Raw genomic sequence first — 26,111 nt, 5'->3', positions numbered from 1 at the left:
CATTTTTCATTTTTCATTTTTCTAGATTAGGCCACATTACCAACAGTGACCATCCTATCTAGGTGGGTCAGTATCACCTATTTACAGGGCAATCCTAGGGTGTATAGGAGGTTCCTGAACACAGGATCGCCCCTATCGGGCGGCCCATTTTGTTTTTTAGGCAGGGACCTGAATTTTGGGGTAAGAAATTGGGTAAGTGCCCCATAGTAGATCTGCTACCCTGCCTATCAAACAGCCCCTTCCTACATTGTGGAAGAATTCATGACCATTGAGTCCCGACTATATATATATATTTGTTGTTTTTTGTTTGACATGTGTTTTTTTTACATAATAGTATAATAAAAGTTACGTTTTAGACTATAGTGGAACTCTGTGATTGATATTTTACACTATACCACTATAAGATATTTTCCCTTTGACGGGTTATTGTCCTAGCTGTGAGATGCTCCAAGAATGAGGTCAGCTGACTACCTGAACATACTGAATGACCAGGTTATTCCTTCAATGGATTTTTTCTTCCCTGATGGCACGGGCATATTCCAAGATGACAATGCAAGGATTCATCGGGCTCAAATTGTGAAAGAGTGGTTCAGGGAGCATGAGACATCATTTTCACACATGGATTGGCCCCGACAGAGTCCAGACCTTAACCCCATTGAGAATCTTTGGGATGTGCTGGAGAAGGCTTTGGGCAGCAGTCAGACTCTACCATCATCAATGCAAGATCTTGGTGAAAAATAAATGCAACACTGGATGGAAATAAATCTTGCGACATTGCAGAAGCTTATCGAAACAATGCCACGGCGAATGCATGCCGTAATGAAAGCTAAAGGCGGTCCTTTATTTTTTGTGTGTGACCTTTATTTTTTGTTGTCAACATTTTTTTGGGACAGGCAGTATAATAAAAGCTAGGAATATATTTCCTAATATTACTAACTACTGTTACTGTGTATAATATAACCATTTATATTTATTTTCTATGGGGCCCAATGATTATTTGTCACTCCTCTAATATAGTGGGCCATTATTTTAACAGTATGTTTTTGGTCGTATACTAGTGGGAATTGGTGCTTGTAATAGTCATTTCCAGAGATGAGAAAATTGATTCTAAAGTAATTGAATTAGTCTTTAATTTCCCCCAAATTTTGATGATAGCCAAATCAGAATAGTCTGCGATTCTATTTGGACAAATCTCTCAAAATGATGGCCACCATTTTATAGGTCAGAAGACAGAGAAGAAGAAATCTGCCACCAAAAAGGATAATTTTTGTACCACGTTCTAATTTTATAATTATTTACTAATGCTGCCTTGGTGCTAAAGAGCTTGAAAGGGGTTGGACACAGTCCTAGGACACCTCAGAGTGTCCTACGTGACTTTTTAAAAGAATTGAATTGGAATTGAATCTGCAGAATTGAATTGTTAGAATTTGCAGCCAAAAACTAATTTTACCAAATTTGCTCATCTCTAGTCATTTCATAATGTTTGTACAACCACAGGATGAAATGGCTTTCGAGGTCTATGAGGAAGACTATTATCTAGCCTGCTAATCTAGGCCAAGAAGAGTTGTTTCTCTCCCCCGTTCTTTTTAGCTATTCCACTGTAATTTGTCGTGGCTTTGATCACGGTTGTACCCATCTATATAGGACAAACACATGGATATCATTAAATTTACATAATGTAAATAATAAATTATGAATATAGAAAATAAATTATGAATAAAAGAAAAGAAAACTTGTGCCTCCTTTGCGACAACTGACACTGTAGACCATGGCAATGCGCATACTGAGGACTAAAGGCCTTCCAAAAAAAATAAGATTTTTTTTTTCCAACCCTGGATGTAAAATGTCATTCACATACAGTGTTTCAATTTAGGAGAATACAACTTTTATCATCGGGGGAAGATTGTGAAGATTTTCTGTCTGTAGCAGATGGAAGCATTGAGTTCAATAAACCTTGTGTAACGTCATTTGAAAAGCGTTATCCATGGCAAAAAGTACAAAATAACCTTTCAGCTGTCTAATACAATTGTGTGTTTCACACTTTAAACTTGAACTGTACAAATACAAAAGGATTTTGAGATTTTGGGGAAAAAAGGCACAGAGCAATTGTTCCGCTCTGTGGAATCAGAAAGTAAACTTTGTAGCCTAGGCGAGTGCAATTCCCAGCACATAGCGGCCATCAAGGTCTTTCAAACACAGAAAGATTACGGGAGGCAAAATGTTTTTCTTGATAGATCAACAGGCAGAAAACACAAGACGATGCTGTAAGGCATACACAAGTACAACTCTCCGTGCCTTTAGAGAGTCATAGAAAATGTCAGGCTTGCCTAATGTAATGTAACAAAGGTAATGCAAGTATTGATTTCCATGGACCATTACACTGAATATTTGGCTGTCCTCATTGAAGAATATGCCTGGTGCCCGGAGGACGATATAATCAAAGCCTCTTCCTTTAATCAACCTGAGTTTCATAATAGAAAGATTCCCCATTTTCACATGGTGAGCTAGATCACAGACAGCAATATCTGGGGAGATCTTATAATCATCCTCAGCCCATTCACAGAGAATGGGAAAAGCTATGCGCCACCACAACCGAGGACTGAAGAACCATTACTTTCACGTCTTTAGGACATACCTTCACAATAACCATAAACTTATTTCACTGTATCATATAGACAGGGGTGGACTTTTCCAGCACACCAAACAACCTAAAGTTTGTGACCCCAGAAATCAAGGGGGCACATGCTGACCACAAATAGTTGGCTGAAAATAATTAATAATGGGGTGGACATACCACCTGTGTAACTGCCCTTCCCAGCTGTAGGGCAGTAGCAGGTGTGCCCAGGTTGCACTGCTAAGCTGAGTGGGCCAACAGAGGTGAATCTTAGCAGTGTCAAATCCACCCCTGCAGATGATCAGGAGTATATGGTTACTCATTGGACTCCTATTCCAATCATACAAATTTTATTTTACCCTTAAATGGGTTCTCTGGAAATTATTTAAAATGGCCACCAACAACCTGCCCTATAATGTGAGAAGGACTGGTTGCCTCCAGAGCTGTCTAGGATGGGTGAGGGACGGGACTTCACACTGCTTTACAATAGATGATAATGATGTGATCCTGTTTATGATATGCCATCATGGCTGAGCAGCCTGACAGGAAAACTCACCAATGTGTAGTATATGCAGGTACCAGAGCACAGCCATGTCCCTCACCCTCCTAGGCAGCTCTGCAAGTAGAGGCAACCAGTCCTGCTCACATTCTAAGACAGGTTGCTGGAGGGCATTTGAAATCATTCCTGGAGAACCCCTTTAAGGTCAAAACTTGTATATAATTATTGTTCTGAAGAACGTTTGCCTTTTTTTAAAATACCTACCTCTTTCTCCATTATGGAGAACAAAGATGCAAGCTATTTTTCTAGATTTTTAAAGAATAACAATGCACATTTCATAAATATATATATATATAAAATTCTGCTCACATACCTTTCTTTTTATCAGACCAGTTGACCCAGGTCTGCACAGTAAAAAGGTATAGCCAATGGACCAGTACTATTTAAAGTGATTATCCAGCTGCATGCCCAAAAACGATGTGTAAGTCACTATCTATAGTGGATGATTACCTTCTACTTATTTTCTGCAGTGCTTGCTCCTTAGCTGCTGCTTAGATCAGCTCCATTAGGACACAGCTGTGATCTGTAATTACATCTCAGATAGGGTGCCTAGCATGTCAATTGTTGCTGCAGATTTCCACCATGGATTTCACCAAGATGCAGTAAAATCCACAATTCTACAGCACAAATTCCATTGTGGGAAATCTGCCCCATGTGGCCTTACACTAACTCTCCAGCCACCCATGTGTTAGCCATATTTTTGGAGGATAGTACACTGACAATTCATTTCTCTGGGACCATGCACACATCAGTAATTTTTGAAGATCACTGAGGTCTTCAAAAGGCAAAACAATTTTTGGACCAACAGTGCAGTTTGCTTTTAAAGAGGGCACAGAATGTCATCCACAACTTTTTGGGTAACTGGAGCACTTTCTATTTGGGTCCAATTTCAAAAAAGGTGCTCATTACTAATAGCTAACCATATCAGCTTTTCAACATTTTTATTTATTTATTTGTTTGCTGCCACATTTCTGATAAATTAACCCAACATTTTAAAATTCTTTATAAAGTTTGTTCTTACAAATCATATTTTAGTACTTATTTAAGAGGTTGGGGTGGTGCAAGTGACCGTGCCCATGTGCGGAACGGAATTGCACACCCATTCATTTCTATGGGGCAGCACAATGTGCTGCCCGGATACGGAATTGCGGACGCGCACTTCCGGGTCCGCAATCCGTTCCCGAAAAGAATAGAACATGTCCTAATCTTGTCCGCAATTGCGGACAAGATTAGGCATTTTCTATTAGGTGCTGGCGATGTGCGGTCTGCAAAATGCGGAACGCACATCGGCGATGTCCATGTTTTGCGGATCTGCGGATCCGTGGATCCGCAAAACACACACGGACGTGTGAATGGACCCTTAATGGCATTAGGATAAAATGTTTTAAATTGAAAACCTATGCCCCAGTCTTTAGGTCTGCACCTTTTTGGAGAGCACCTTTGGTGGAAGTCCAGAGACTTACAGAATTTGACAGTGGCTGCAATATAATCTTTTAATAATAAATTTGAAGAGTAGCTCAGCTCTCGGTTGAAACAGTGCCACGTCTTTGAAGTTCTGGACCAGACACTAGGTACAGTGCAAGGGGAGAATGTGGAGCTGGGAAGTCTCACATTCATCATGGGCACAAAATATATAATAAAGTCCGGTGTTCATGTAGTACAATGATACAAGAAGTCTTTGATAAATAAGAGGAAGATCTTTTTTGATGTTCTTGTCAACCTACAAGCAGTTCTACAGCAAATACACTGCAATAAACAAAAGCAAGAACACAGAAGAGATTCGGCATCTTAAGCTCAGTGTGTTTTTTTATCTAATATTGCTCTGTTCTTGAAATATATATATATATATATATACATACAACAAGGAAAAGGGCTCAGTCAGCACATCCCAATGAGCAGGTGCACGCTGCCATGCCTAAATACACAAAGGGAAAACATGCAATGCAACAGCACTCTGCGAACCAAATAAAGTACACAAATGGCTTTTTTTGTAAATTTGAGATTCTTAGCAAATATATTTTGTACAAAATTATTTGGCCCATCTGCCAAATGTCAAGGCAATCACTGTAAGACAGGAACCTAACACTAAACGCTACCTGTTATGAGACCTCACAGCCACTATAAAATTCAAGGAGTATAGGTATATATAAAAAGACGCACCTAGGTTTTTGAGGAGGAAAATAAGAAAAAAATATTTTGAACCAAAAGGTGTGCTTTTGGTAGGTTTTGAACTAATGGTGGTCTGTGGATGACGCACTGTTATGGGGGCTCTGTGGATGACACAGATGGGGGATCTGTGGATGACACTGATGGGGGATCTGTGGATGACACTGATGGGGGATCTGTGGATGACACTGATGGGGGATCTGTGGATGACACTGATGGGGGATCTGTGGATGACGCACTGTTATGGGGGGATCTGTGGATGACGCACTGTTATGGGGATCTGTGGATGATGCACTGTTATGAGGGGATCTGTGGATGATGCACTGTTATGGGGGATCTGTGGATGACACTGATGGAGGATCTGTGGATGACACTGATGGGGGATCTGTGGATGACACTGATGGGAGATCTGTGGATGACACTGATGGGAGATCTGTGGATGACACTGATGGGGGCTCTGTGGATGACACTTATGTCATCCACAGATCCCCATAATTGTCATCTACAGATCCCTCATCAGATGCATCAGTGACGGAGACACTCATGGCAGGGCCCGGTGCAGTGACTCTACTCTAATACACCTTGCCCCGCAACTGTTAAATACATTCAATGTGATCTAAATCTAACTGTATACGCTCTGTTCGGTACTTACTGTAGTACCACAAGTATAGCATTAAGACGGCGCAGACTGGCATCTCCCTCGATCATGTGCCGCCTGCCGCAGCTCCCTCCTCATGTGCCACCTGCCCCAGCTCCCTCCTCATACGCCGCCTGCCCCAGCTCCCTCGATCATGCGCCACCTGCCTGCTTATCTCACGTTTTGAATGAACAGGCAGGTGGCGCATGACAGAGGGAGATGGGGTAGGCAGCGCATGACAGAGGGAGCTGGGGCAGGCGGCGCATGACAGAGGAAGATGCCGGTCTGCACCGTCTTAATGCTATACTTCCGGTACTACAGTAAGTACCGAACAGAGCGTATACATTTAGATATAGATCAGATTAAATGTATTTAACAGTTGCGGGGCCCGGTGTATTAGAGTAGAGTCACTGCACCGGGCCCCGCCATGAGAGTCCCCGCCTCCTCCCTCCACACTGATACTTCGCTGGCCGCCCTGTGCAGCATAGCGGCCAGCGAAATATCCTCTTTATAAGACGCACGGCCATTTCCCCCCCACTTTTGGGGGGGAAGAAGTGTGTCTTATAAAGCGAAAAATACGGTATTTCATTCAATAAAATGCAATTTCATTATTTAAAAAACATGCAATGTGATTTTCTGGATTTTTTTTTAGATTCTGTCTCTCACAGTTGAAGTGTACCTATGATAAAAATTTCAGACCTTTCCATTCTTTGTAGGTGGGAGGAAAACTTGCAAAATCGCCAGTGTATCAAATACTTATTTTCCCCAATATATATATATATATATATATATATATATAAATTGAAAAAAAGGGCAGCACTCCAGAGGGTAAAAAATGCAAAAAATACTTTATTTACCCAAATGGGACATGCAACGTTTCGGCTCTATGCAGGAGCCTTTCTCAGGCTTGAGAAAGGCTCCTGCATAGAGCCGAAACGTCGCATGTCCCATTTGGGTAAATAAAGTATTTTTTGCATTTTTTACCTTCTGGAGTGCTGCCCTTTTTTTAAAAATGTTATCTATTTGGATTGGCTTATATCCATATTGGGCCAGCTGCACCCTTTTTATACCATTGACGGTGCTGCCACTTAGTTTTTTTGTTTTTATTTATATATATAAAGAAAATGATATGCTGGGCAGCACTGCAAATAAGGTAGAAAAAAAGAGTGCCAGCGGCTGCGGAAGCGATCCAACATCCAGATAAATATAAAAAGAAAAAATTCCACGGCACTTCCAAAAATAAGTAATGTGTTTATTACACCAGACGCAACGTTTTGGTTTTCTCTATGGAACCTTTTTCAAGCAGTGACAATACAAATGGTGCAAAGTGCAAATATTAATACGGTACCATCAACATTAATAATTGAATAAATAGAATAATTAACAATCATAGTGCAAATGTACCCAAAATATTTCATTTTTTTTTTTTATCCATAATCAAATACAGACAATAAATATATGAATCATGTGTAAGCTAAAAAAGACATATAAATACGGTACATGAAAAGTGCATGTGGTTATTAATAAACTGCAGTGCCTCATAATTTATAAATTACCGTATTTATCGGCGTATAACACGCACTGGCGTATAACACGCACCTTCATTTTAAGAGGGAAATTTCAGGAAAAAAAATTAAATTTCAAATAAAGCCTCTGATCTGCCCCCTCTGGTAACGCAAATCCCCCCCCCCCCCCCTCCCTCCCCAGTATTAATTATTGGTGGCAGTGGCCACAGGGTCCCCCTCCTCCCCCCCATTATTGGTGGCAGTTTGCAGTTCCGATCGGAGCCCCAGCAGTGTAATGCTGGGGCTCCAATTGGTTACCATGGCAGCCAGGACGCTACTGAAGTCCTGGCTGCCATGGTATGTTAGTGAGCAGAGAGCAGCGCATTATACTCACGTGCGCTGTGGCCGCCGGTCGCTCCTTCTTCTGTCTGTGCGGCGGATTGCTAATGCTTATAGCATTAGCAATGCGCCGCACAGACCTATGAGAAGGAGCGACCGGCGGCCACAGCGCACGTGAGTATAATGCGCTGCTCTCTGCTCACTAACATACCATGGCAGCCAGGACTTTAGTAGCGTCCTGGCTGCCATGGTAACCGATCGGAGCCCCAGCATTACACTGCTGGGGCTCCGATCGGAACTGCAAACTGCCACCAATAATGGGGGGGAGGAGGGGGACCCTGTGGGATATGGCCGGCACATTCATTGGTGATGCAGTGGCCACAGTCCCTCCCCTCCTACTCTGTCCTCATTGGTGTTCAGCGGCAGCCGCGCACAGTGGGGAGGGAGGGACTCCTTCCTCCTCCCTCCTCCTCCCTCCGCTGTGCCGGCCGGCTCAGTCCTCCCTCTCTGGCCTCCGGAAGGACACGTTTCAGCCCTAATCGGCGTATAACACGCATACATCATTTGCCCCCTATTTTCAGGGGGAAAAAGTGCGTGTTATACGCCGATAAATACGGTACATACAAATGTGCCGAATCATATGTGCTCATACTTTGATGGGTAGGAGGAAGTAGGAACTGTACCTGCCTCAGCATGGAATCGCACATGTGGCTTGGCGTCTCATTAAAGAGATTGCACATGTCAGTAAGTAGAAACTGGAAAGAGCGATCATGTGATCCAAAACAGGTCACATGATCCCCACTCCATAGAAACACCACAAACAAAAAAGTCTAGTAAGCAGAGTTAGGGTATTTTCACACTTGCATTGTTTGATTCCGGCAGGCAAACTATATGCAAACGGATGTCATTTTTTCTGAATAAATGCCTGATCAGTCAGAAAAATGCATTGCAATACCGGATCCGTTTTTCCGGTGTCATCAGGCAAAACGGATCCGTTTTTTTTTTCTTTTCTCATTTTTAAAGGTCTGTGCATGCGCAGATCGGAATGACGGATCCGGCATTCCGGTATTTTGAATGCCGGATCTGGCACTCAGGCAAGTCTTCAGTTTTTTTCGCCGGAGATAAAACCATGGCATGCTACGGTTTTCTCTTTTGCCTGATCAGTCAAAATGACTGAACTGAAGACATCCTGATGCATCCTGAACGGATTGCTCTCTATTCAGAATACATGGGGATATGCCTGATCAGTTATTTTCCGGTATAGAGCCCTTGTGACAGAACTCTATGCCGGAAAAGAAAAACGCTAATGTGAAAGTAGCCTAAGCGATCTGGCTCTGCGCCTGTATTGCAGACAGTAAGTGGCGGGTCCACAATATACAGACACTGGCTGTGAGCACCTTGAATGGGTCCTTAATCCACAAGACATTGCAAAAGATAGGACATGTCTTATCTTTTGCAGCGGAGGCACGGATCGGAAGCCCACGGAAACAGTACAAAGTGCTTCTGTGGGCTTTTAGGTGCGTGCCTCCACACAGCAAAAGATAAAACATGGCCTATCTTTTGCAGTATCTTGCGGATCATGGACCCATTTGCAGTCCACAGCATGATCATGGAGCCCTTACATTCGTGTGCATGAGCCCTTAGAGGTACTTTGACATTTTGGAGGAGACGGACTCCGTCTAAGGGTATGTTCACACATAACAGATGCGCTGCGATTTCCCATTCTTGATGCACACAAAGCAAATACGCACCATTGTACCGTACCAGCAACATAGATGAGAGTCTGAACAGTCTCATGCACATGCTCCTGCAGTGTAAATTGAACTGTAGGTGGATTTTAGAACTTCAGTACGTCAATGTATGGCTCATGCACATGACCGTTGCCTGTTTTGTGGTCCACAAATAGCAGATACGCAAAACGCGAATAACCGCCCATGTGCCTTCTGGATTTAGCCGAATAGAACATCCGGGCAAAAATCGAACAGTCCTATCCTTGTTTGTAACGTGGACAAAAATAGAACATGTTCTATATTTTTGCGGATGCCACGGAAGGGATATACGGATGCAGACAGCCAGTATGTGCTTTCCGTATCTTTTGCAGCCCCATTGAAGTGATTAATTCTGCATTCGACCTGCAAAAAATGCAGATTGGATGCAGAGAAAAAATATGTTTGCGTGCATGAGTCCTTATGCTGTGGATATCCACTGCAGATTTCACTCTTTGCAATGCATTGGGTGAAATTGGTACAAATTCACACCAAAATTTGCAATCAATCTACAAGTATGCATGTAACATGTGGATTTCGCCATGGATTTTGCGGTGGAAATTTCCTTCCCCTGTTCATTTGTTGCAGATTTTGGAGCGGATTTGCCAGAGATTTCAACCTAATTATTGCAAAGGGCGAAATACGCGGTGGATGTCCGCCATATAAACTGGCATGCTGCAGATTAACAATTTTTACTGTACAATGCTGTAGGTTTGCACCACATTTATTATAGTTTTTAGACATATTTGGTGTCTTCCCTGAAGTGTGTGGCCTAGCTGGAAAGGAGAGTGTTTTGAGATGCACAAAATTGCACCAAAATTGTGCCAAAGTGTCAATTATGGTGGACGAACATTTTTTGGAACTGCCCTGTGTAAAGGTGCCACCAATCACCCGATAAACTTGTTAGTTAGGTGATCACACCCTGTGTTTGATGCCAAACAATAAATCTGTATGGAGAACAACAATAGCAGTCCAGGGAGGATGATTGCTGCATGTGAATACAGCTTAACGAGAGGGCAATTATCAGGAACAATCTGCTTCCATGTGCATTGCCCTCGTAAATGAGTCCTTAGTCAAAAGTGTCTAAAACGAACCAAATTTAACATCCAGCATGAAGCACTTTAATAGATTCGGAGCACTGGCAGCACTGATGTGTGGTGTAGGACTGTGCAGGGACACACTCCCAACTATAAACACCCAGTTGGACCTATATTGCAAATTGCTAGGAATTCATTCATAGAGGAATGGCACAACAAGGATTCATGAAAATAGATGCTACAAAATTGTTATTACATGAGGAATGCAAATAGATCCGTCTCCGTACAGCATTAAAATGTACGGCCCCCAATGAGGTGAAGTCAGTTATTCCCGAAGTCTTGCTTCAGTATTTGATTTTTTAAGTGGGGAAACCACTTTAAAACTTAGATCTGAACTCGGCTTCATTCTGACCGGTACCCCGAGTTCAGATCCAAGTGTTTTTCCAGTTTGCAAATCAAATGCTGAAGTTATTCACCAAAGTCTCGGGAGACTTCGTGAATAACTGGGCGCCTCATCGGAGGCCGTACATTTTAATGCTGTATGGAGACGGATCTCCAAACAGCATTAATCCTAAGTTTTAAGTGAAGAGACTTCGGATCTAGGATCTACAGTCCCTGACAAAAGTCTTGTCGCTTGTGTACAAATTGACCTGAAGTGCCGCTAAAATATATTTCTAATCAAGATTTTGTTACAAGAAATGGGTCATTTTAATCCCAACAGCTTTTGTAATAATGTTTCAGTGCAAAACGAAACTGACAAAAAGTATTCTAATATTCACAGCTTGGTAAAGCCCATTGAGTCAATTTTTGCCAAGACATAAGTGTTGTCGCCTTGTCATATGAGCTTCACCTGTGACTAATAATGGATCAATTAGGTCTCAGGTGTGTATAAAAAGAACCCCAGTACACTAGACCTTCACATCAACTGCAACTAGACCTCTGCAAACATGCCTAAGATTCACCCGGAGACTAAAGTATTTATTATCAAGAGGCTGAAGACCAGATCCACTGCTGATGTAGCAGACACCTTCAATGTGTCTCAGCGTCAAGTTCAGAGGATAAAAAAAACATTTGAAGAGACTGGAGATGTTTTGGACAAGGCCAGGTCAGGCCGATCCCGCAAGACAACTGCTCGAGAGGACCGTTTGATGGCTAAAAAATCCAAGGCCAGCCTATTTTCCACTGCAGCAGAGCTCCACGAGACCTGGTCACCTGAAGTCCCTGTGTCAACCAAAACAGTTTGTCGGAATCTGTCTCGAAATGGCCTCCATGGTCGAATCAGTGCCCATAAGCCAGCACTAAACAAAAGACAATTGAAAAAACATGTGGCATTTGCCAAGGGCCACAGCCTGCTAAAAGGATGGACGCTGGAAAAGTGGCAGAAGGTGGATTTTTCAGATTCATTTTCCGTTGAATTACACCACAGTCGCCGCAAATATTGCAGGAGACCTACTGGAACCCGCATGGAGCCGAGATTTACCCAGAAAACAGTGAAGTTTGGTGGGGGCAAAATCATGGTCTGGGGTTACATCCAGTATGGGGGTGTGCGAGGGATCTGCAGGGTGGAAGGCAACAATAGTCTAAAATACCAAGAAATCTTAGCTACCTCTTATATTCCCAACCATAAAAAAGGCCAAATTCTGCAGCAGGATGGTGCTCCATGGCATACTTCCATATCCACATCAAAGTTCCTCAAGGCGAAGAAGATCAAGATGCTCCAGGATTGGCCAGCCCAGTCACCAGACATGAACATCATTGAGCATATGTGGTGTAGGATGAAAGAGGAAGCATGGAAGACGAAACCAAAGAATATTGATGAACTCTGGGAGGCATGCAAGACTGTTTTCTTTGCTATTCCTGATGACTTCATCAATAAATTGTATGAATCCTTACCAAACCGCATGGATGCTGTCCTTCAAGCTCATGGAAGTCATACAAGATATTACATTTGGATCTCACAGCACCACTACTTAATTTGCTGACATATTTTGGGATTTGCAGTAAAGTTGTTCAATTTCTGTATAGGCGACAAAACTTTTGTCTTGCCAAAATTTGACCTTTCTGTCTTGATTAAATGATAAATCCTTTTTCAGTGAAACTAATTTATTTCAGTGCATAAAACATCATTTGGGGGGCTTTAGCTTTTCATATGAGCTATTTCTAACACCAATTGATTAATTAAAAGTCAGGCTAATAGCAGGAGTTTCTACAAAATAGAGAAGCGACAAGACTTTTGTCAGGTACTGGAGTGACGGGTCCTCTTTAGATTGAGAAGGAATATAGAGGATACATATAGTAAAAGTGACATATAAGGAAAGTCTACTTACAAACATTTTCTTCTCTATTAGTAAGGTAGACTCGTTCTTTTCCACATTTAGCTTTACCACGTTGCCTTGCTGAGTTCTAAATAACAGTTCTTTACCTGGAAAAAAAAAACAAGCAGAATCGTCTTAGTGGACAAAAATACACGCATGTTGTGCTAAAATAAGAATCTAAAAATCAACTGAGCAGAACAATCTCTAAGCAGATCATATCTGAAGAAATCACACAATAATAAAATAATCTGATGTTATAGTAGCTAAAAGTATTGAAGGAACGCTAGGAAAAACTGATCCACTGTGTCATAACCCAGGGCAGGACTGAAGGGGGCGATGTATGACATGGGATTCTAAGGACATCAATGTCTCTCAGCAATTCTAAGTCCCCCCCACCCTCAGTTTATGATTGTATGAGCACAGTGCCACCAGTGGCGATCTTAACCACCATGTGAACTACACAATTGTGCCCCGGGACCCAATGACAGTGCCATACCCTTGTCACATGTTGCCTTAGGAGGCAGCAGCTGATGGTACGGCACCTCCGTTTACTCCCATAGAACTCAGGCCACTAGGTGCGCATATTGCTCCATTTATTTCCCTATATCTATCTGAGTTCAATCATTTCTATGAGCATTGAATCTACTAACGCAGGCTCTTTGGTCCCAGCAGAAGCTCATAGGCTCACTGGGCACCATGGCAAGAGGTACACACCAGGCCACAACCGCATGTGTATCATGCCACCCTCCCTGCCAGATTCCTCGTTGCCAGGCTAATGGAATTGTATCCCTGTCTTCTAAGGCTACTTTCACACTCGAGTTTTGTGTGGACCCCTCATGGATGGATCCGTTCAGATAATACAACCGTCTGCATCTGTTCTGAACGGATCCGTTTGTATTATCTTTAACATAGCTAAGACGGATCCATCTTGAACAGCATTGAAAGTCAATGGAGGACGAATCTGTTTTCTATTGTGCCAGATTGTGTCAGTGAAAATGGATCCATCCTGGCACAATATGTACCGTAAGTCAATGGGGACGGATCCATTTTCACCGTTTGGCTCAGTTTCATCTGCAAGCAGTGTTTTGGTGTCCGCCTCCATAGCGGAATGGAGACTGAACTGATGCAAACTGATGCATTCTGAGCGGATCCTTTTCCATTCAGAATGCAAACTGATCCGTTTTGGACAGCTTGTGAGAGCCCTGAAAGGCTGAAAAAAAATATATCTATTTTTTTTTTCTTTTCATTGTCATATTCTAGCCCCCATAACTTTTTTATGGTTATGACTATTGAGCTCTGTTATGGTAAATTTTTGGAAGGATGATCTTTAGTTGTTATTGATACTATTTTGGGGTGTACATTCATTTTTTATCACTTTTTATTAAATTTTTTGTGAAGGTGGAGTGATTAAGAAAAATTAAATCGGCCTTATTGATTATTTTTATGGGATCATTAAAAAAAAAAATATTTTAATAGTACCTGCATTTGTGGATGCAGTGATACCTATGATGTTTATTTTTTTGATTGTTTATTTTTTTTTTGCGAAAAAGGGGTGATTAGAATTTTTATATATTTTTATGTTATTATATTTTTTTTTTTTAACTTTTTGTTTTACTTTTTCCCTTTTTTGGGCCCCACAAGTAGACCCCAACATGCAATCATTAGATTGCAATTAGGGATGAGCGAACTCGAACTGTATAGTTCGGGTTCGTACCGAATTTTGGGGTGTCCGTGACACGGACCCGAACCCGGACATTTTCGTAAAAGTCCGGGTTCGGGTTCGGTGTTCGTCGCTTTCTTCGCGCTTTTGTGACGCTTTCTTGGCGCTTTTTGAAAGGCTGCAAAGCAGCCAATCAACAAGCGTCATACTACTTGCCCCAAGAGGCCATCACAGCCATGCCTACTATTGGCATGGCTGTGATTGGCCAGAGCACCATGTGACCCAGCCTCTATTTAAGCTGGAGTCACATAGCGCCGCCCGTCACTCTGCTCTGATTAGCGTAGGGAGAGGTTGCGGCTGCGACAGTAGGGCGAGATTAGGCAGATTAACTCCTCCAAAGGACTTGATTAACTGATCGATCTGCAGCTGTGGATCATTGAGCTGCTGATCCTCAATTGCTCACTGTTTTTAGGCTGCACAGACCGTTTGTCAGTCTCATTTTTCTGGGGTGATCGGCGGCCATTTTGTGTCTTGTGGTGCGCCAGCACAAGCTGCGACCAAGTGCATTTAACCCTCAATGGTGTGGTTGTTTTTTGGCTAAAGCCTACATCAGGGTGAAGCTGTCACACCAAGTGCATTTAACCAGCAATAGTCTGTTCATTTTTTGGCCATATACAAAATCAGGGGCAAGCTGCGCCTGTCACCAAGTGCATTTAACCCTCAATGGTGTGGTTGTTTTTTGGCTAAAGCCTACATCAGGGTGAAGCTGTGACACCAAGTGCATTTAACCAGCAATAGTCTGTTCATTTTTTGGCCATATACAAAATCAGGGGCAAGCTGCGCCTGTCACCAAGTGCATTTAACCCTCAATGGTGTGGTTGTTTTTTGGCTAAAGCCTACATCAGGGTGAAGCTGTCACACCAAGTGCATTTAACCAGCAATAGTCTGTTCATTTTTTGGCCATATACAAAATCAGGGGCAAGCTGCGCCTGTCACCAAGTGCATTTAACCCTCAATGGTGTGGTTGTTTTTTGGCTAAAGCCTACATCAGGGTGAAGCTGTCACACCAAGTGCATTTAACCAGCAATAGTCTGTTCATTTTTTGGCCATATCCCAGTCTAATTCTGTCACTAAATCCATACCGGTCACCCAGCGCCTAAATACTAGGCCTCAAATTTATATCCAGCTAAATCTGTCCCTAGTGCTGTAGCTGGGCGAGTTATTTAGTGTCCGTTCAAGCACATTTCTTGTTCTGGGTTGAAATACAATTCCCAATTTAGCAATTTCATAATTTAGTGGTTCCTGCTATATCAGAGCTATTTGAAATCTATCCCAAAAAGGGTATATAATATTGAAGGTGCACATAGGGTCATTCAGAATAACTTCACACACACCCGCTACTGTGTATTTCCAAGTCTAATTCTGTCACTAAACCCATACCTGTCACCCAGCGCCTAAATACTAGGCCTCAAATTTAAATCCCTCTAAATCTCTCGTTACCGTTGTCCTGTTGTAGCTGGGAAAGTTATTTAGTGTCCGTCAAAGCACATTTTTTGTTCTGGGTTGAAGTACAATTCCCAATTTAGCAATTTCATAATTTAGTGGTTCCTGCTATATCAGAGCTATTTGAAATCTATCCCAAAAAGGGTATATAATATTGAAGGTGCACATAGGGTCATTCAGAATAACTTCACACACACCCGCTACTGTGTATTTCCAAGTCTAATTCTGTCACTAAACCCATACCTGTCACCCAGCGCCTAAATACTAGGCCTCAAATTTAAATCCCTCTAAATCTCTCGTTACCGTTGTCCTGTTGTAGCTGGGAAAGTTATTTAGTGCCCGTCAAAGCACATTTTTTGTTCTGGGTTGAAGTACAATTCCCAATTTAGCAATTTCATAATTTAGTGGTTTCTGCTATATCAGAGCTATTTGAAATCTATCCCTAAAAGGGTATATAATATTGAAGGTGCACATAGGGTCATTCAGAATAACTTCACACACACCCGCTACTGTGTATTTCCAAGTCTAATTCTGTCACTAAACCCATACCTGTCACCCAGCGCCTAAATACTAGGCCTCAAATTTAATCCCTCTAAATCTCTCGTTACCGTTGTCCTGTTGTAGCTGGGAAAGTTATTTAGTGTCCGTCAAAGCACATTTTTTGTTCTGGGTTGAAGTACAATTCCCAATTTAGCAATTTCATAATTTAGTGGTTCCTGCTATATCAGAGCTATTTGAAATCTATCCCAAAAAGGGTATATAATATTGAAGGTGCACATAGGGTCATTCAGAATAACTTCACACACACCCGCTACTGTGTATTTCCAAGTCTAATTCTGTCACTAAACCCATACCTGTCACCCAGCGCCTAAATACTAGGCCTCAAATTTAAATCCCTCTAAATCTCTCGTTACCGTTGTCCTGTTGTAGCTGGGAAAGTTATTTAGTGCCCGTCAAAGCACATTTTTTGTTCTGGGTTGAAGTACAATTCCCAATTTAGCAATTTCATAATTTAGTGGTTTCTGCTATATCAGAGCTATTTGAAATCTATCCCTAAAAGGGTATATAATATTGAAGGTGCACATAGGGTCATTCAGAATAACTTCACACACACCCGCTACTGTGTATTTCCAAGTCTAATTCTGTCACTAAACCCATACCTGTCACCCAGCGCCTAAATACTAGGCCTCAAATTTAAATCCCTCTAAATCTCTCGTTACCGTTGTCCTGTTGTAGCTGGGAAAGTTATTTAGTGCCGTCAAAGCACATTTTTTGTTCTGGGTTGAAGTACAATTCCCAATTTAGCAATTTCATAATTTAGTGGTTTCTGCTATATCAGAGCTATTTGAAATCTATCCCAAAAGGGTATATAATATTGAAGGTGCACATAGGGTCATTCAGAATAACTTCACACACACCCGCTACTGTGTATTTCCAAGTCTAATTCTGTCACTAAACCCATACCTGTCACCCAGCGCCTAAATACTAGGCCTCAAATTTAATCCCTCTAAATCTCTCGTTACCGTTGTCCTGTTGTAGCTGGGAAAGTTATTTAGTGTCCGTCAAAGCACATTTTTTGTTCTGGGTTGAAGTACAATTCCCAATTTAGCAATTTCATAATTTAGTGGTTTCTGCTATATCAGAGCTATTTGAAATCTATCCCTAAAAGGGTATATAATATTGAAGGTGCACATAGGGTCATTCAGAATAACTTCACACACACCCGCTACTGTGTATTTCCAAGTCTAATTCTGTCACTAAACCCATACCTGTCACCCAGCGCCTAAATACTAGGCCTCAAATTTAATCCCTCTAAATCTCTCGTTACCGTTGTCCTGTTGTAGCTGGGAAAGTTATTTAGTGCCCGTCAAAGCACATTTTTTGTTCTGGGTTGAAGTACAATTCCCAATTTAGCAATTTCATAATTTAGTGGTTCCTGCTATATCAGAGCTATTTGAAATCTATCCCAAAAGGGTATATAATATTGAAGGTGCACATAGGGTCATTCAGAATAACTTCACACACACCCGCTACTGTGTATTTCCAAGTCTAATTCTGTCACTAAATCCATACCGGTGACCCAGCGCCTAAATACTAGGCCTCAAATTTAATTCCCTCTAAATCTCTCGTTACCCACCGCTGTACTGTTGTTGCTGGGCAAGATATTTAGTGTCCGTCAAAGCACATTTTTTGTTCTGGGTTGAAGTACAATTCCCAATTTAGCAATTTCATAATTTAGTGGTTTCTGCTATATCAGAGCTATTTGAAATCTATCCCTAAAAGGGTATATAATATTGAAGGTGCACATAGGGTCATTCAGAATAACTTCACACACACCCGCTACTGTGTATTTCCAAGTCTAATTCTGTCACTAAACCCATACCTGTCACCCAGCGCCTAAATACTAGGCCTCAAATTTAAATCCCTCTAAATCTCTCGTTACCGTTGTCCTGTTGTAGCTGGGAAAGTTATTTAGTGTCCGTCAAAGCACATTTTTTGTTCTGGGTTGAAGTACAATTCCCAATTTAGCAATTTCATAATTTAGTGGTTTCTGCTATATCAGAGCTATTTGAAATCTATCCCTAAAAGGGTATATAATATTGAAGGTGCACATAGGGTCATTCAGAATAACTTCACACACACCCGCTACTGTGTATTTCCAAGTCTAATTCTGTCACTAAACCCATACCTGTCACCCAGCGCCTAAATACTAGGCCTCAAATTTAAATCCCTCTAAATCTCTCGTTACCGTTGTCCTGTTGTAGCTGGGAAAGTTATTTAGTGCCCGTCAAAGCACATTTTTTGTTCTGGGTTGAAGTACAATTCCCAATTTAGCAATTTCATAATTTAGTGGTTTCTGCTATATCAGAGCTATTTGAAATCTATCCCTAAAAGGGTATATAATATTGAAGGTGCACATAGGGTCATTCAGAATAACTTCACACACACCCGCTACTGTGTATTTCCAAGTCTAATTCTGTCACTAAACCCATACCTGTCACCCAGCGCCTAAATACTAGGCCTCAAATTTAAATCCCTCTAAATCTCTCGTTACCGTTGTCCTGTTGTAGCTGGGAAAGTTATTTAGTGCCCGTCAAAGCACATTTTTTGTTCTGGGTTGAAGTACAATTCCCAATTTAGCAATTTCATAATTTAGTGGTTTCTGCTATATCAGAGCTATTTGAAATCTATCCCTAAAAGGGTATATAATATTGAAGGTGCACATAGGGTCATTCAGAATAACTTCACACACACCCGCTACTGTGTATTTCCAAGTCTAATTCTGTCACTAAACCCATACCTGTCACCCAGCGCCTAAATACTAGGCCTCAAATTTAAATCCCTCTAAATCTCTCGTTACCGTTGTCCTGTTGTAGCTGGGAAAGTTATTTAGTGCCCGTCAAAGCACATTTTTTGTTCTGGGTTGAAGTACAATTCCCAATTTAGCAATTTCATAATTTAGTGGTTTCTGCTATATCAGAGCTATTTGAAATCTATCCCTAAAAGGGTATATAATATTGAAGGTGCACATAGGGTCATTCAGAATAACTTCACACACACCCGCTACTGTGTATTTCCAAGTCTAATTCTGTCACTAAACCCATACCTGTCACCCAGCGCCTAAATACTAGGCCTCAAATTTAAATCCCTCTAAATCTCTCGTTACCGTTGTCCTGTTGTAGCTGGGAAAGTTATTTAGTGCCCGTCAAAGCACATTTTTTGTTCTGGGTTGAAGTACAATTCCCAATTTAGCAATTTCATAATTTAGTGGTTCCTGCTATATCAGAGCTATTTGAAATCTATCCCAAAAAGGGTATATAATATTGAAGGTGCACATAGGGTCATTCAGAATAACTTCACACACACCCGCTACTGTGTATTTCCAAGTCTAATTCTGTCACTAAATCCATACCGGTGACCCAGCGCCTAAATACTAGGCCTCAAATTTAATTCCCTCTAAATCTCTCGTTACCCACCGCTGTACTGTTGTTGCTGGGCAAGATATTTAGTGTCCGTCAAAGCACATTTTTTGTTCTGGGTTGAAGTACAATTCCCAATTTAGCAATTTCATAATTTAGTGGTTTCTGCTATATCAGAGCTATTTGAAATCTATCCCTAAAAGGGTATATAATATTGAAGGTGCACATAGGGTCATTCAGAATAACTTCACACACACCCGCTACTGTGTATTTCCAAGTCTAATTCTGTCACTAAACCCATACCTGTCACCCAGCGCCTAAATACTAGGCCTCAAATTTAATTCCCTCTAAATCTCTCGTTACCCACCGCTGTACTGTTGTTGCTGGGCAAGATATTTAGTGTCCGTCAAAGCACATTTTTTGTTCTGGGTTGAAGTACAATTCCCAATTTAGCAATTTCATAATTTAGTGGTTTCTGCTATATCAGAGCTATTTGAAATCTATCCCTAAAAGGGTATATAATATTGAAGGTGCACATAGGGTCATTCAGAATAACTTCACACACACCCGCTACTGTGTATTTCCAAGTCTAATTCTGTCACTAAACCCATACCTGTCACCCAGCGCCTAAATACTAGGCCTCAAATTTAAATCCCTCTAAATCTCTCGTTACCGTTGTCCTGTTGTAGCTGGGAAAGTTATTTAGTGCCCGTCAAAGCACATTTTTTGTTCTGGGTTGAAGTACAATTCCCAATTTAGCAATTTCATAATTTAGTGGTTTCTGCTATATCAGAGCTATTTGAAATCTATCCCTAAAAGGGTATATAATATTGAAGGTGCACATAGGGTCATTCAGAATAACTTCACACACACCCGCTACTGTGTATTTCCAAGTCTAATTCTGTCACTAAACCCATACCTGTCACCCAGCGCCTAAATACTAGGCCTCAAATTTAAATCCCTCTAAATCTCTCGTTACCGTTGTCCTGTTGTAGCTGGGAAAGTTATTTAGTGCCCGTCAAAGCACATTTTTTGTTCTGGGTTGAAGTACAATTCCCAATTTAGCAATTTCATAATTTAGTGGTTTCTGCTATATCAGAGCTATTTGAAATCTATCCCTAAAAGGGTATATAATATTGAAGGTGCACATAGGGTCATTCAGAATAACTTCACACACACCCGCTACTGTGTATTTCCAAGTCTAATTCTGTCACTAAACCCATACCTGTCACCCAGCGCCTAAATACTAGGCCTCAAATTTAAATCCCTCTAAATCTCTCGTTACCGTTGTCCTGTTGTAGCTGGGAAAGTTATTTAGTGCCCGTCAAAGCACATTTTTTGTTCTGGGTTGAAGTACAATTCCCAATTTAGCAATTTCATAATTTAGTGGTTTCTGCTATATCAGAGCTATTTGAAATCTATCCCAAAAAGGGTATATAATATTCAAGGTGCACATTGGGTCATTCAGAATAACTTCACACACACGCTTCTGTGCATTTCCAAGTCTAATTCTGTCACTAAATCCATACCGGTCACCCAGCGCCTAAATACTAGGCCTCAAATTTATATCCCGCTGAATTTGAATACAATACATTGGGCCAAATAATATATTTGTTGTTGTGGTGAACCATAACAATGAGAAAAACATCTAGTAAGGGACGCGGACGTGGACATGGTCGTGGTGGTGTTAGTGGACCCTCTGGTGCTGGGAGAGGACGTGGCCGTTCTGCCACATCCACACGTCCTAGTGTACCAACTACCTCAGGTCCCAGTAGCCGCCAGAATTTACAGCGATATATGGTGGGGCCCAATGCCGTTCTAAGGATGGTAAGGCCTGAGCAGGTACAGGCATTAGTCAATTGGGTGGCCGACAGTGGATCCAGCACGTTCACATTATCTCCCACCCAGTCTTCTGCAGAAAGCGCACAGATGGCGCCTAAAAACCAACCCCATCAGTCTGTCACATCACCCCCATGCATACCAGGGAAACTGTCTCAGCCTCAAGTTATGCAGCAGTCTCTTATGCTGTTTGAAGACTCCGCTGGCAGGGTTTCCCAAGGGCATCCACCTAGCCCTTCCCCAGCGGTGAAAGACATAGAATGCACTGACGCACAACCACTTATGTTTCCTGATGATGAGGACATGGGAATACCACCTCAGCATGTCTCTGATGATGACGAAACACAGGTGCCAACTGCTGCGTCTTTCTGCAGTGTGCAGACTGAACAGGAGGTCAGGGATCAAGACTGGGTGGAAGACGATGCAGGGGACGATGAGGTCCTAGACCCCACATGGAATGAAGGTCGTGCCACTGACTTTCACAGTTCGGAGGAAGAGGCAGTGGTGAGACCGAGCCAACAGCGTAGCAAAAGAGGGAGCAGTGGGCAAAAGCAGAACACCCGCCGCCAAGAGACTCCGCCTGCTACTGACCGCCGCCATCTGGGACCGAGCACCCCAAAGGCAGCTTCAAGGAGTTCCCTGGCATGGCACTTCTTCAAACAATGTGCTGACGACAAGACCCGAGTGGTTTGCACGCTGTGCCATCAGAGCCTGAAGCGAGGCATTAACGTTCTGAACCTGAGCACAACCTGCATGACCAGGCACCTGCATGCAAAGCATGAACTGCAGTGGAGGAAACACCTTAAAACCAAGGAAGTCACTCATGCTCCCCCTGCTACCTCTTCTGCTGCTGCCGCCTCGGCCTATTCTGCTGCTGCCGCCTCGGCCTCTTCCTCCGCCTCTGGAGGAACGTTGGCACCTGCCGCCCAGCAAACAGGGGATGTACCACCAACACCACCACCACCACCTCCGTCACCAAGCGTCTCAACCATGTCACACGCCAGCGTTCAGCTCTCCATCTCACAAACATTTGATAGAAAGCGTAAATTCCCACCTAGCCACCCTCGATCCCTGGCCCTGAATGCCAGCATTTCTAAACTACTGGCCTATGAAATGCTGTCATTTAGGCTGGTGGACACAGACAGCTTCAAACAGCTCATGTCGCTTGCTGTCCCACAGTATGTTGTTCCCAGCCGCCACTACTTCTCCAAGAGAGCCGTGCCTTCCCTGCACAACCAAGTATCCGATAAAATCAAGTGTGCACTGCGCAACGCCATCTGTAGCAAGGTCCACCTAACCACAGATACGTGGACCAGTAAGCACGGCCAGGGACGCTATATCTCCCTAACTGCACACTGGGTAAATGTAGTGGCAGCTGGGCCCCAGGCGGAGAGCTGTTTGGCGCACGTCCTGCCGCCGCCAAGGATCGCAGGGCAACATTCTTTGCCTCCTGTTGCCACCTCCTCCTTCTCGGCTTCCTCCTCCTCTTCTTCCACCTGCTCATCCAGTCAGCCACACACCTTCACCACCAACTTCAGCACAGCCCGGGGTAAACGTCAGCAGGCCATTCTGAAACTCATATGTTTGGGGGACAGGCCCCACACCGCACAGGAGTTGTGGCGGGGTATTGAACAACAGACCGACGAGTGGTTGCTGCCGGTGAGCCTCAAGCCCGGCCTGGTGGTGTGTGATAATGGGCGAAATCTCGTTGCAGCTCTGGGACTAGCCGGTTTGACGCACATCCCTTGCTTGGCGCATGTGCTGAATTTGGTGGTGCAGAAGTTCATTCACAACTACCCCGACATGTCAGAGCTGCTGCATAAAGTGCGGGCCGTCTGTTCGCGCTTCCGGCGTTCACATCCTGCCGCTGCTCGCCTGTCTGCGCTACAGCGTAACTTCGGCCTTCCCGCTCACCGCCTCATATGCGACGTGCCCACCAGGTGGAACTCCACCTTGCACATGCTGGACAGACTGTGCGAGCAGCAGCAGGCCATAGTGGAGTTTCAGCTGCAGCACGCACGGGTCAGTCGCACTACAGAACAGCACCACTTCACCACCAATGACTGGGCCTCCATGCGAGACCTGTGTGCCCTGTTGCGCTGTTTCGAGTACTCCACCAACATGGCCAGTGGCGATGACACCGTTATCAGCGTTACAATACCACTTCTATGTCTCCTTGAGAAAACACTTAGGGCGATGATGGAACAGGAGGTGGCCCAGGAGGAGGAGGAGGAGGATGAGGAAGAGGGGTCATTTTTAGCACTTTCAGGCCAGTCTCTTCGAAGTGACTCAGAGGGAGGTTTTTTGCAACAGCAGAGGCCAGGTACAAATGTGGCCAGCCAGGGCCCACTACTGGAGGACGAGGAGGACGAGGATGAGGAGGAGGTGGAGGAGGATGAGGATGAAGCATGGTCACAGCGGGGTGGCACCCAACGCAGCTCGGGTCCATCACTGGTGCGTGGCTGGGGGGAAAGGCAGGACGATGACGATACGCCTCCCACAGAGGACAGCTTGTCCTTATCCCTGGGCAGCCTGGCACACATGAGCGACTACATGCTGCAGTGCCTGCGCAACGACAGCAGAGTTGCCCACATTTTAACCTGTGCGGACTACTGGGTTGCCACCCTGCTGGATCCACGCTACAAAGACAATGTGCCCACCTTACTTCCTGCACTGGAGCGTGATAGGAAGATGCGCGAGTACAAGCGCACGTTGGTAGACGCGCTACTGAGAGCATTCCCAAATGTCACAGGGGAACAAGTGGAAGCCCAAGGCCAAGGCAGAGGAGGAGCAAGAGGTCGCCAAGGCAGCTGTGTCACGGCCAGCTCCTCTGAGGGCAGGGTTAGCATGGCAGAGATGTGGAAAACTTTTGTCAACACGCCACAGCTAACTGCACCACCACCTGATACGCAACGTGTTAGCAGGAGGCAACATTTCACTAACATGGTGGAACAGTACGTGTGCACACCCCTCCACGTACTGACTGATGGTTCGGCCCCATTCAACTTCTGGGTCTCTAAATTGTCCACGTGGCCAGAGCTAGCCTTTTATGCCTTGGAGGTGCTGGCCTGCCCGGCAGCCAGCGTTTTGTCTGAACGTGTATTCAGCACGGCAGGGGGCGTCATTACAGACAAACGCAGCCGCCTGTCTACAGCCAATGTGGACAAGCTGACGTTCATAAAAATGAACCAGGCATGGATCCCACAGGACCTGTCCGTCCCTTGTCCAGATTAGACATTAACTACCTCCCCATAACCATATATTATTGGACTCCAGGCCACTTCCTCATTCAATCCTATTTTTATTTTCATTTTACCATTATATTGCGATGCTACCCAAAGTTGAATGAACCTCTCCTCTGCCTGTGTGCTAGGCCTAAATATATGCCAATGGACTGTTGCAGTGGTGGCTGACATGAAGCCTGATTCTCTGCTATGACATGCAGACTAATTCTCTGCTGACATGAAGCCAGATTGTCTGTTACGGGACCTTTCTCCTCTGCCTGGGTTCTGGGCCTAAATTTATGAAAATTGACTCTTACAGTGGTGGGTGACGTGAAGCCTGATTCTCTGCTATGATATGAAGACTGATTCTCTGCTGTCATGAAGCCAGATTGTCTGTTACGGGACCTCTCTGCTCTGCCTGTGTGCTAGGCCTAAATATATGCCAATGGACTGTTGCAGTGGTGGGTGACGTGAAGCCTGATTCTCTGCTATGATATGAAGACTGATTCTCTGCTGACATGAAGCCAGATTGTCTGTTACGGGACCTCCCTCCTCTGCCTGGGTGCTGGGCCTAAATATATGCCAATGGACTGTTGCAGTGGTGGCTGACGTGAAGCCTCATTCTCTGCTATGACATGCAGACTAATTCTCTGCTGACATGAAGACAGATTCTCTGTTACGGGACCTCCCTCCTCTGCCTGGGTGCTGGGCCTAAATATATGCCAATGGACTGTTGCAGTGGTGGCTGACGTGAAGCCTCATTCTCTGCTATGACATGCAGACTAATTCTCTGCTGACATGAAGACAGATTCTCTGTTACGGGACCTCCCTCCTCTGCCTGGGTGCTGGGCCTAAATATATGCCAATGGACTGTTGCAGTGGTGGCTGACGTGAAGCCTCATTCTCTGCTATGACATGCAGACTAATTCTCTGCTGACATGAAGACAGATTCTCTGTTACGGGACCTCCCTCCTCTGCCTGGGTGCTGGGCCTAAATATATGCCAATGGACTGTTGCAGTGGTGGCT

At 43.5% G+C, this 26,111-nt stretch overlaps 1 protein-coding gene across 2 annotated transcripts in view; it reads right to left on the bottom strand.

The window, feature by feature from the left end:
* Window positions 1-26,111, bottom strand: part of DPP6 (dipeptidyl peptidase like 6) — a 1,705,234-nt gene that overhangs the window by 377,550 nt on the left and 1,301,573 nt on the right. For both annotated transcript variants that reach the window (XM_044293859.1, XM_044293858.1), the window contains exon 4: window positions 12,951-13,045. In XM_044293859.1, coding sequence (XP_044149794.1) covers window positions 12,951-13,045 — 95 coding nt within the window. The remainder of the gene's footprint in view (window positions 1-12,950; window positions 13,046-26,111) is intronic.

The sequence above is a fragment of the Bufo gargarizans genome, chromosome 5 (assembly GCF_014858855.1).
Source record: "Bufo gargarizans isolate SCDJY-AF-19 chromosome 5, ASM1485885v1, whole genome shotgun sequence".
Classification (NCBI taxonomy): domain Eukaryota; kingdom Metazoa; phylum Chordata; class Amphibia; order Anura; family Bufonidae; genus Bufo; species Bufo gargarizans.
The sequence above is the reverse complement of the archived record's forward strand: the minus strand, read 5'-3'. Positions and strand labels throughout refer to the sequence as shown.